At 50.0% G+C, this 12,407-nt stretch overlaps 1 protein-coding gene across 1 annotated transcript; it reads left to right on the forward strand.

The window, feature by feature from the left end:
- Window positions 1-814: 814 nt before the first annotated feature.
- On the forward strand, window positions 815-11,986 carry ensab (endosulfine alpha b). The gene is made up of 3 exons (XM_006641748.3): window positions 815-1,059; window positions 4,830-4,952; window positions 6,169-11,986. Exons 1-3 carry the CDS (start codon window positions 1,003-1,005, stop codon window positions 6,337-6,339), a joined length of 351 nt encoding a protein of 116 aa, XP_006641811.1. The 5' UTR covers window positions 815-1,002; the 3' UTR covers window positions 6,340-11,986.
- Window positions 11,987-12,407: the final 421 nt, after the last annotated feature.

The raw sequence follows: 12,407 nt of genomic DNA on the forward strand, positions 1-12,407 counted from the left end.
GGAGAAAATAATTCCATCCTATCTCACCAATTAAGAGTTTTTTTAATGGTATTAACTTTCTATATCCCATTTTGTTCTGCAAAGAAATCGGTGACTAGCAGTATCAGTGATTGAAAATATATCCAAATGCCTTCTTGTAATTCTCCGTACTATCATATGAATTGTGCCAAGGGGGTTAGAAACGTCAAAGTAAATTATAGTCTGTTTCCCCCTATTCAGGGTATTAAAATTAATTTTAATAACTGAATAGTTACTTTTTTAAAAGGTTACATAATCACAGAGTGGTTCTTTTTTTAAAATCCTTTCTCTTCCAGACGCGTCACGCAAATTAATCGGACCTGCTGAATTATTACAGGTATTGGTTTGAGCAATCCCACTCGAAATGAAATAATTCGTGTTCATTAATTTTAACTCCTACCTACAGTTTGGTTCATGGGAAGGATGCTCAGCCAGTTGTAGCCTTGTTTGACATTCGTATTTAATATGCGATAACTGTGACCTGTTTTTTTAATTAAACCCATTAGACATCCGACTGGGTTAGGTTAATCGTTTTGATAAACCTGTTTGCTAATTCCGTTAAGTAACACCCCACATATTCACCATAACCCTTGCGCACCCTTAATCTGTGTAAAGCAATTTCGAGTTCGCAGAGGAGAGCCGTTTCAGTGGCGTTCAATTTTTCCTTTGTCGCTATTGGCTGGACTAGTGTCAATCATCCCAAAAACCCTCTTATTCTGGCCTTCCATTGGCTCTCCATCGACATCTGGCGGGGTAACTCCCGCTCTCATTGGCTACCGTGCCTGTCTTTCACAAAGCTGGCGATCCCGACGATGATGTCACCGTTGTCATTCGCCATTTTGGACTGAATAGAAAATTTGTGCAGAAGCGAATTGGGTTGAGTAGAGAGAGAAGGGGGAATTCTTTCAAGTCCCTTTTATTTATTTTTTTTTCCTGCAGACGAAGAAAAGGTGTGTTATATTTTTTATACAGAGTAAGAAAAAAATGTCGTCAGAAAACCAAGAATCAGAGACACAGTTGGAATCTGGCGAAGAAAAACAGGTAGGATATTTTTCATGGTACAGGATATATCCAAACATCCCTTGTCTTTTTGCATTCGCAAGGGTTAGAGGCGTTTATGCATCAGAAACGTCTATAATATTTTTAATGGCCTTCTTTAACTGTCGTCAGTGCAAGTATTTAACAGTTTGAAGCACTTTTTCTTCTGGAAATTTCGTGATCGACAGCTTCCACACGCCTTTTTTTCACTTGGGCTAAACTCGGAAATCCCACCTTCTTTCTCGGGCTTTCCCCGTCCCAATTGGCTACTGCTGCTGTCGGTTAAGCGTGTTGTGCGACCCCATTGGCTGATTGTGTTGTTGGGGTGCGAGGCACCCTTTCCGGTTGTGTTAGTAAAAAAAAAACAGTGGGTTTAGGGAGATCAGAATATATTAAATATTTATATTAATTGTCGACGGTCTTTCGAAATCCTTTATGTCTAATTCAGTAAAGTTCAGAGGAGAATGAAAGCCGTATAAATTAAAAATATACAATATTGTCTTCGCTACAATTGCGTCATTTTGTCTTGACAGAACAAACTATAACGCGTATGAGGAGGAATTCACTAAGATGTGCAAACATCATTTTATTGTGCCAAAGCCGAGGTCCAAGTTTTTTTATGACTGCTGTTGATGCATGTGACACTTATTAATATCTTAGCCTTTTCTGAGAAAGTGTTGTTAGCAACCTCACCTGACCTCTAAATGAGAGCTTGTATAAGCTTATACAGTGTGTGTATATATGTGTGTGTGTAGTTGTATAACATCGCTGTTTTATAGGCAAAAGGATTATACGCCCTAAAGTGATTAAGGCGTTGTAAAATGTGTAGGAGAGATCCTAAGGCCATCGTTTTATCTTCCTAAGTAAAGGACATTGCACTGAAACGTCACTTCTCAATCCGTGCATCGGAATAAGAACCGAAAACGCTCTTAAACATTTATGACACAGATTGCGATCACACAATTAGATCTGGAGTCGCCGACGTCGGGGAATTTGTGTATACAAATGTGACTTACGCTGTGAAATACACGACACTCACGACAGGCCGCCTTTTTTGTGTTCCTGCTGCTTCAGCGTCACCCGATTAGCTGCGAAGGAGTTGACCACATCTCGGCGAAACGTTCAACAAAACCGGCGAGCCGACGGATCAGTCTGTGTCGTTTTGCTGACAGGCTTCTCAAAACGCTACCCCTTCGCTGTTGCGTCCGCCGAAAGGGTTATCCGGTTATCACCACCATGAACCTCAGCAAAGCTCACACCGTCCTCACTAAGGGTGGCTGAATTCACGTTTGCTGTCAGCAGAAATATTAGATAAGATCAGATCACTTTATTGGGCCCTATACAATTTCTCGCATTAGGAATTTGTCTTTTCGCAGACCCCAGCTTGCTCTCCATGAGAGAGACAGACAGGGAGAGAAGATTGGGGTCAGAAATAGGAAAGTTGGTGTGCTGGGGTGGGGGGTGCGTGGTTTCTAAGGGATTCGATTTGGCCAGGGTGCATCGATGTCTTGAAATCACAGGTGTGGTGGTGCAAAGTAACAGTGGTGAGAAATAATATCGGTAGAAAGTAAAACCCTGTTTCGGAGCATTAGTCAGTGTGTCTGGGGTGCTGATGACACTGTGGTGAAGGGCGGGCAGTCCTGGTCCAGGAGGGCCAGTCCACGTTTGTGTTCCAGTTTTCATGAGGTCAGTCAGCTTGTTATTGGCTTCATTGGACCAAGTGAACAGCTTCTCCCAGCTCTGCAGGTGCTGGTGCTTCAAATAGACTTAGAAACCCTACAGACTCACTGGACTTCAGGACCAGGGTTGGACACCCCTGCACTGGTTCCTCCAGAGATTGTTTTTTTGGGGGTGGGGGAGGTAGGGGCAGAAACAAAGAGCAACTTTTCACCTCCGATTTCATGTTATTTAGTCCATCGTCACTGCTGTGGACAGATCAGCTGACTTCACCCACCTGGGACCTGCTGTGCTTCTAAAGCCAGAGTGTTCTGTCCTGCTCTTGGAGAGCTGCTGCAGGTTCTCATTCCAGCTCGGCTCTCGGTGAGCCATTGCAGCAGGTTACTGGCCTGACTGGACCGGATCACCAGCTTCTTCCAGCACAGCTGGTGATGCTGCTGCCTTACAGAGGCCTGGAAGAGCAGACACACGGACCGGACCTCCAGGACAGGAGCTGGATGCCCCTGTTCTGATGTGTTATTGCTCTGGAAGTGCAGAATGATTTCTTGAACAAGCGCAGGGTCTGAACTGGGGTGACTCCAGATTCCTGGTCATGTGCATCTCAGTGCAGGAAAAGGAAGGTGATAGGAGGAAAATGTTGAGGCCAGAGACTCGACTTTAGCCTCTCATTAGGGTTTTTTTTTAATTCTTTTTACACAGACTTGCAGTAAAGCAACAGTGACAACAATCTGTGCTTCTGTTCTCAATGTTACACGTGGTCTTTTAAGGATCTCAGGCAGCCCTGTTTCTTTGAAGAGCATAGCTGCAACTCGGGACACTCTGAGTGAGGAAGCGAGTTGGGAGGGAGATGTCAGAGAAGCACTCTCTAAAAGGCCTGGGTTTTTTTTTAGTTGCATACAAGCAGGTTCATGCAGACAGAGTACTCTCTTATTTTCGGTGCTCCAACCCTTGTTTGTAACTGGTTGAGTCTTCAACGCTGAACCAACACAATCTGTCTCAAGAGACTGTCTATGGGGTTCACAATGTATCGGAGGCCGATTATATTCTCTGATAAATAGGAAAACTTAATTACTATTATTGTTCCTATATTGGAATTATAGCTGATCATTAAAACTGATCATGCGGCGCCCTATTTGTGTTTGTGCAACTAGTGTTTTTTTATGTGCGCGCGCTGACGCACTCAACTGGGTCCAGTACAGCTGCTGCAGAGTGAAAATGTTGGTGGTGTTTACACCAATTTTTTAATCAATGATCAATCATTACAGAGTTTTAGCTTTCTTGCCCTCATTACACATCAGCCGTGGATTATAGTGTGAACTTGTTTTAAAATGCGAAGAAGTCATTACCGGTTATCGGTATCTGTATCGGCCACAACAAGCTGTTAATTATCGATTAGCGCTATCGGCCCAGAAATTCCATATCGGCGCATCCCTAGACTGTATTGAACCCGCATTGCTTTGACGCCAACACAAGACGCTCAGAAATTGAGCTTAACTGCAGGTCTCTCAGATCCACTCCCCCTGCATTCTCCAGCTGCAGCCCTGGAGATCAGCCCCCTACACTGAAAGCCATAGTTCTGTGCTCTTGGTGGGGGAGTGGTCCTGTATCGGGACATAGACCTGGGGTTCAGCTTAAAAACTGAAAGCCACACCCTACTGGGGGTGCATATGGAGAAATATGCAGATGTCTCCTTAGAACTTATGAAAGGGTACAAACGAGAGGAGGCTGATTTCAAGCCCATCCAGCCCGTTTTAGTAGTTAATAGGTAAGTGATCTCAACGTCTCATCCAGCTGTTTCTTGAAAGAAGCCAGGCTGAGTAGCTTTTCCACACTCCCACCACTCTTGGTGCAAAGGAGTGGCCCTCCAGCCATATCACGGGAGCCTGATGTAGGAGTGAGCTGACACTCGGGGATTGCAGGGAGACTCAAGGGGCTGAACTTGCAGCAGCCCTCCTGGCCTGGGGCAGAGGGGTGGGTCGAAATTCGAAACCCCCCCCCGGCGGGTGCTTGAACCGTACGAGTTCGAGCGGACCCCGGAGCAGGCCGTCTTGCAGACAGACCCCCTCTCACACGGTTGTGTCTCTTGGGCTGGACAGGATTCACAGGAGAAGGACTCCAACCCAGTGAAGGCAGAAGAGGCCAAGCTGAAAGCCAAGTACCCCAACCTGGGCCAGAAACCTGGGGGCTCCGACTTCCTCATGAAGAGACTACAGAAAGGGGTAAGTGAGGGGGGTATGAGTGCCATCTTCCTCCTGAAATCAATACAAGAAAGGGGTATATGAGGGGGGGGTGTGAGTGCAAGCTTTCTTATGAAGAGCCTGTAGAAGGTTGGTAGACAGGGTATCTGCACAGTCCAGGCCTGTATACCCCCAGCGTTGCACCTGGGCACCAGAACATCGTGTAACGCTGCCGTTTCCCGTGCGAACACGTTCTCCCGTTCAGCCTTCGGCGAGGCTGCTGAGGCGGCAGGAGAAGGACAGAAGCTGCTTGTGCATGTGGCCAGGAGCTAAGCGCAGAACAGAGCCTGGGAAGTGACGGTGTGTTTAAAGAGAGCCGAGAAGGAGCAGACAGGAAAGCGTGATGGACAGAGAAAGGAGCCCGTCACACTCCCGTATGCCTGCAGCAGGATCTGCCTCGCGTCTCACGAGCTGCCGGATCTTGGCTGATGTTCTGGTTTATTGTGAAGCCCCATGTTAAGATCTGTGAGTTTGATTTTAAAAAAAAAAACAAAAACAAAACAAATGTTGCCCTTTTCTGGTTCCTTAGTAAAGGTTCTGTGGGTTGCAAACACCAGTAGTGGAATAAGATGCTACACAGCGGGCATTCGTACCCTCCTCCCCTGTACAGATTGGTCCTGCTTTGTTCCCAGAGGGCCGATATGTCCGGACAGTTTCGTTCCAGCTCCGCTCAAAGACCTAATTTTGCTCATTATCAGCTTAATGGGACCAGTTTATCGCCCGTTTCCAGATATTTGGGTGCTGCTGCTTTCAAATAATCTATTTTCACTTACATCGCGCATTTCATTGCTGTTAATCTCAGTGTGCTTCACATACAAAATAAAAAAAAAAGCTAAAAGAGTAAAGGACCTTAAAACATTTCTAAGAAGGAAAGCTACAGGTAATCATGGTGTTGGGAGTTGACAGGCCTGCTGGGCTGAAGGTCTCAGTTGAAGCTGTTGGTCCGAGATGATCGGGGAAGCTGTTCCACAAGCGAGGAGCAAAGACAGAGAAGGCCCGGTCACCCAGAGCTCGTCGTTTGGTTCTGGAGACCCGCAGAGAGTCAATAGACCCTTAGAGAAACCCTAAAGACGCACCAGCTCTCCAGGACTGGACCTGGGCCGCAGGGACCCCTGATTCTGGCCAAGACTCCGGCCCCCTTTCAATGTCATCATTCTTTTTTCTTTTTTTTTCCCCCCGCTGCCTCCTGCCTTTCCAGCAAAAGTACTTCGACTCGGGCGACTACAACATGGCCAAAGCCAAGATGAAGAACAAGCAGCTGCCGGCGGCCGGGCCGGACAAGAACCTGGTGACGGGCGACCACATTCCCACGCCGCAGGACCTGCCCCAGAGGAAGTCTTCGCTGGTGACCAGCAAGCTGGCGGGCTAACAGGAGCCCCTGCCCTCCCTCCCTCCCTCCCCCCGTCCTCCCCCCCCTGCACACTCCTCCTCCCCCCCCCCCCCCCTTCGCCCCCTCGCCTTCGCCATCTCCCTCTGTCCACTGCCAGGCTTCCCTGGGGCGTTGTGGTGGGGGTGTGGGGGGCATGCTCTGGAGGTGCATGCGCTGCACTGGGTTTTTAGGGGTGGTGCAGAAGATGAGCGGAGGGAAGGTGGGGCGAGAAAGAGTGCAGCTCCCCCCAAAACTCTCACTCGACGCCTCCATGTTGTAAGCAGGCCCCAGGTCTTGGGGTGCCGGGTGCCGGGTGCCTTGGTGAGGGCAGGCCAGACCGACACACTAATGCATGCTTGGCTGACCAACCATCCCCCCCCACCTCCCCCCTTCCCTACGGCATCAAGCAACACTATATTTCCCGAATTTGCCGAAAGGATCCCTGTGGAGGGTGTTCCAGTCTCCTGACGGGGGGTGGGGGGGGTGTGGGGATCAAGAGCTGCTTTCGAGACTCGACAGGAGGACAGGGGAGGAGGGGGGGGGGGGGAGGCTGATTCCTCTCGTCCAGTGTAGTATTTTTTTCCCCGCCCCGAGCGAAGTGTTTTTGTAAAAGCCTCAGCAGGGATGTGGGAACGAGGAGGGCGGATGTTGGGGGAAACGCAGGAGGGCTGAGAGCCCTGCAAAGTGGCGGCAGGAATGCAAGCGCTCTCTTTTTTTTTTTTTTTTTTTATGGAATCGACAAGGGAGCTGTTGATCGGATCCTTCGCAGGATTCTAACGTTGGCCGGATGTCGGAGTGAAATTCCTTTGGGATGTGATCCTTGATACCCCCCACTCCCCACCCCGCACCCCTGTGGTGTCCAATATTTTTCCTTTCGCGGTGATGTAGCTAGGCCCAGAAGAATTTGATTTTATCTCCCAGGCTTGTAAAAATGAATGCCTTGAAAAGGAGAATAAACTCTTAACCCCCAGCTTTGGGGACTTTCTGAAGGAGGGGAGTCTTGTCTTCCCTGTCTGCTCGTGGAGCCCGGGAGCTGATTGTTTTGGATCTGGAGAAGGGAAGTTACAGATTTGGGGGGGTGTTCTGTGCCTGTTAGTGAACGAAGGCTTGTGTATGGCTGATGAAGAGGAGGGTGAGGGGCCTCTGATGGCTCTGTAACTCAGGAGTACGTATCCCAGGGGGCTCTGGAAGTGTTTTTTTTAAAAAGGGGGCGTTTGGACAGTTCTGGAGGTCACTGGGGTCACTAGGGTCACTGGGAAGAGCATTGTTCCTAATGCTGCCTTTTCTGGAGAGGAGTAAACAGCCCTAAACAGCGACAAGGCAACGCCCCCTCCCCTTCGACCTTCGACCTCCCCATACCTTCCCATCCTCACCCTATGCCCCCCCCACCGCACGCACCCCTGACAGCAGCACCGCGATCTGGCGGCCTGGTGTGGGCCCAGGGCAAGGCGAACCCCCAGCACTCCTCCTCCGGCTCCTGCCAGGCTGCGTCCCGGGGGCCGGGCTGGGGCAAAGAGGAAATGGATCAGAACGGGAGCTGAAGGAATCGGAAGCTCGGCCGGCTGGAAGTGACCCTTTGATCCCGGGGTGAATCCGAAGAGCCCGGACGGAGTGTGCTGGTGGCCTTTCCAGAAAAGGTGCTGGGCTGCTGTTATCCCTCTCCCCACTGCCTCCCCTGGCTGCTTCTGGTTAAGTGGGACTGCGTGCTGTCTGGATTGTGGCTCCACACTCTACACATCTTCTGTCCTGGGTCAGGGACTCCTTGCTAACTGAACTCCTGCTCCCCCAGCATCCCCCCTGAATCCCTTATCCCCATGTTTCCTGGCTGTCCGTTGGGATCAGAAGGTTCTGATGGATGAGAGCGTTCTGGGAGTCTTTTTCCTGTCTCATCTGTGCTACAAAAGACTGCTTGACTCTCTGGGGACTTGTCTTGTCCAACACCCTGGAAGTTGACTTTGCTAAAAAAAAACATAAAGAGGGTTTCTGATGATGTATTGTGCTGGTTTTTAAGAACCTAAATATAAAAGGAAAGTTCATAGCGCTGTTATATTTTGAATTTTCGTTTTTTAATATGATTTACATGGCTTGAAAAGACGCCAGTGTGTTTTGACTTAGATCTAATCCTAAGCTTGGGTTGACATATCAGTTTGCTTTGTCATTTTCAAGCCCTTCGGGGATAACGCCTTTGAGTCTAATGCGTTTACCCAGCTTGGGTTCTCGAGACGTGCTGACCCGACCCAGGTGAGATAGAACTCATGGTGGTGTTCTTTGTAAATCGTCTGGTCCCGTCTCGGCTTTAAATCTAGAACCTCAGCAGTGATGTGGTTCAGCCCGTCTCATTCCAAGAAATCCACCTTGCTTTCCGTTTCCCTGAAGGGGAAGTCCTTGGAAACGAGGAGATCCCGAGTGAAACTCTGCAAAGCGAGGGCTTTAATTTATGAGTAAAGACTCGTTGAGATGAGCTCCAGTTTGAAGGGGGGGGAATTATCCAGTGGCCAAATCAAATAGCGTCTTGTGGAGCCTGTTATTAAGACCGAGGAAGAGCATGACCTGATGATGGCTCAGGTCTGGATCGCGGGAGGGAGAGTGTGCGTGATCATCATTGGATCTTCCGTTCCCGTTAGGTAGACTTTCCCAAGAGGAAAAGCCGAGCTCGGGCACGGAGTTTGGATTTAGCGGGTGGGTGGGCATATTGGGGGAAAAATCGGGAGCTCTCTGCCAACTTGCCGCAGCCCACCCCAGCCTCTGCTTCCTGTTTTTTCGGCGTTGTCCGATTATTTATCTTTTTGTCGCTGGAGAGGCTGCTGGGATCCTGCGCCCCCTTCTGACCTCAGGGCAGCATCCCGGCCGCAGAGGTCAGACCCTCCTGAGCGTCGCGCCAAACTGACAAATAGATCAACACCGCCGTTATCCCCCGGGAATGGGCCCACATGGGCTTTATAAATCCACCCCCCTGCCCCCTGACACACACTAGACTCGCACATATCACAGTTTCCAGGGGCAGGGAGGGGTGAGTGTGACACGATCGGCACTGTGTTTCGCACCCCGCAGGAGCGAGCTGTGGATCTCTGAGTGGTGTGATGCCATCGGTCCGGAGGTAGAAGGAGTTGGTGCTCCGAGGCAATAGGGGTGAATGAGCGTTGTGGTCCCCGACAACCCCGTCTTGCTGTCGCGCGAGGTGGCAAGGGCGGGTTACTCTGCACCAGTGAAAAGGAGGAGGAGGGGAGGAATACTGGGAGTATTTTTTTAGAATAAAGCCGCTGCCTGCGCATCTGCCCTGCAGCGCGAGTTATTGAGCAAGAATGGCCTCTGATCAGTTCTGAACCTGAAGCTGAAATAAAACTCATGGCAAAAGAGTTCTCTTAGACTGCTTTGCCGTATGGACCGCCTGCTCAAGGGAGAGGTTTTTGGGGATGCGCATGACCCGAACCAGGCTGTACATTCGCATTTCTATCTTCCAGCTCGCTGTAGAAGCCTGTGTGCCATGTTTGACAGGCCCTGCATTACCGGAACACTCCACTAGAGGGCAGAGCAGTAGAGCCTGTGCTTCAGAGGGGCCACCTGTTTAAACCATGGTTCCTTGTCCCAGGGTTGGGAACCACTCCGAGACTGACTGAGGAAAAAGAAGTCCTGTTCCGTGTGGGGAGTGTGCACGTTTTTGCATTTGCTGTGTTGCCTCCCCACACACTGATTTTTTTGTTTTTTCTGTGCCGTGATATGCTCGGTTCCTGGCTGCGGTCGTCCTGTAAATAGTTGCACACTCTTCTGTTTTTGTTTTTGTTTTTTTTTCTTTTTTCCTCGGCCGATGTCTCCAGGAAAACTCCTCTCGTGCTTTTCTTTCCCGGCGCGTTCGGCTGCCGGAGGAGGCTTCTTCCTCGCTTCCTGTCCTCCTTGGCGTTGGTGGGTTCCCCGCTCTTCCCCGCAGAGCAGGAGTCTCGGCCGGTGGGCCTTTTGGCCTCCCTGGAGGGGGCGACGGCGCCCCCTGGTGCTTGATCCGTGCTGGGCTCCCTGCTCCCCTCTGGGCCGGTTTGCCCCTGCGTGTGTCGCGCTCGGCAGGCAGTCATCCGCCCCGGTGGGGTGGGGGGGGCGCCCTCAGATCCTGGGTGCTGCCCGGGCTGTGGAGAGCGAAGCCAGTCTGGAGGCCTGTCAGTTATCGCGGTTTCATTCTCTCCTCTCCCCCGCTGAGCAACGTGTGCGGAGAAGCCAGTTTCCTTGGAGCTGTTTTGGGTGGAAAAGCCAGTTGTTGGGAATAGTAGAACTCGTCTGACGGCCAGTGACGAGCGGTAAGAGAGCCGCCAAGCCTCGCCTACAGGCCGGTGACCTGGAGGTGGTTTCAAGCCGGCTGAGCTCTTCCCATAGTGCACCATTGTATACAGAGTGCTTTAACTCCCTGACGGTGTCCAGGGGCATGGAGGACAGGGGTGCACTGTGTGAATCTCGTAGGGAAATGTGTCAGATTTGACATGCACACCCCCGTCGGCTTTTAAGTTGCCCTTCATCTCAATATCTTAATGCCGCCATTCAGAGTTCGCAGGCAACGGGGGTGTGAGAGAACCCATAGGCGTTTACTTCAGATGTCCTCTTGATTTACCTTCTGGTCTCCTGCAGTGACGTGCACTGTATGTAATGCTGTTTTGCCGATTTAGCTTAAAAGCTCAGTTTGCCCTGTCTGTTCTGGCAACAAAGCTAAATAACAGCCTCTAGGAAGACTTTTCAGAGCAGATAACCAGGAAGTGCATGTGAGGAAGGCAGTCAGTAACGCACCTTGTCAGGTGCAACGATGATGCGCGTCCCCTCACTTTAACCCCTGGTATGTCGCTTTAAGGAGCCTTTTTTAATTTTGTGATTGTGATTTCGCATGGTGAAGCAACGATAACAAAAATAAAAAAAACAGCCAATCTGAGTTCTCCTGGCATGCACTTTTATACAGTTTCAAACTGGCTCACACCTCATTCGCTTCTTTCTGCTGCTCTCTCCAGACGCCACCAGACGGCTCAACCTCTAATTGATAGCTGATTCTGTTCTCTGGCTGCACGGGGGGGGTTGAGTCCCTGTCCCGCATGGCTCAGGAGGGCTGCTGTTGGTTTACACATGACGAAGAAATTAAATGAAAGGGCTGCAACTCAGATCGAAGAACTAGGTACACATAACGACAGATTTAAGGCACTTTTTGTTCCTTTTGTACAGCTGTGACCGCAGCTGCTAGCCGGGGAAATTTGGAAGCGGACGGGCTGGTGTAGACCCAAGGTGCAGGGTGTGTGCGATGTGGGCCGAGACCACCGTCTTCTCCCGTTCGTGGGAAAAGCAGAGTCGTCCTCGGGCCTGACCGCTGGCTAGCAGAATGCAATTGCACAGTCACCTTGTTTCTCCCGTCGTGAAATTTCCAAGATTTACAGCAAAAACATACCACCACCCCCCCTCCCCCAGCCTAACCTAACTCCAGCCTTGCGCCTGTCGGGGATGATAAGGATTGAGAGGTGCAGATGTCTGCTAACATGGGCTTTATGTGTCAGGTTAGAACATGGATGTTGAGTCAGGAGGGGGGGTTAATTTAAACAAAAGGCGCAAATGTATAATAGAAAACGCGGGAAGAGGAAAAAGCATTTTTTTCGTCTGTATTTGAAATAAAGTTTTACATTAATTGGAACGGTGTGTGGGGAGCTTCTGTTGTCATGATGCAGGTGCCGTTCGTCATAACAATAAATGCATTTCAGATTTGGATAGCTTGTCCAGGACATACCTGGCTTTTATTAAGGACACTATGGCATATTTCCGTTCAGGGGCCTTTTAACATTCAGAACCTGGCCACTGCATAGTGAATGTTTTTTTTCTCCAGTACGTGACACATGTCGTCAAGCGAGGGGGTCCTGTGTTCTTGATGCAGCATTACAGGAAGGGTAGCAGGTGCCTGGAACAAGCTGCCCAGCTGTGTTGTTGAAGTGAGATTTCCTTGGATCCTTCAATATAAGGTTCGTCTTCAACTTCAAATACATCACCATCCAGTACAGGGTGGTGGGGGAGCTGGAGGCTGAACCAGCAAGCACTGGGCGCAAAGCAGGACACCCCCT

This window comes from Lepisosteus oculatus, chromosome 27 (genome assembly GCF_040954835.1).
Source record: "Lepisosteus oculatus isolate fLepOcu1 chromosome 27, fLepOcu1.hap2, whole genome shotgun sequence".
Classification (NCBI taxonomy): domain Eukaryota; kingdom Metazoa; phylum Chordata; class Actinopteri; order Semionotiformes; family Lepisosteidae; genus Lepisosteus; species Lepisosteus oculatus.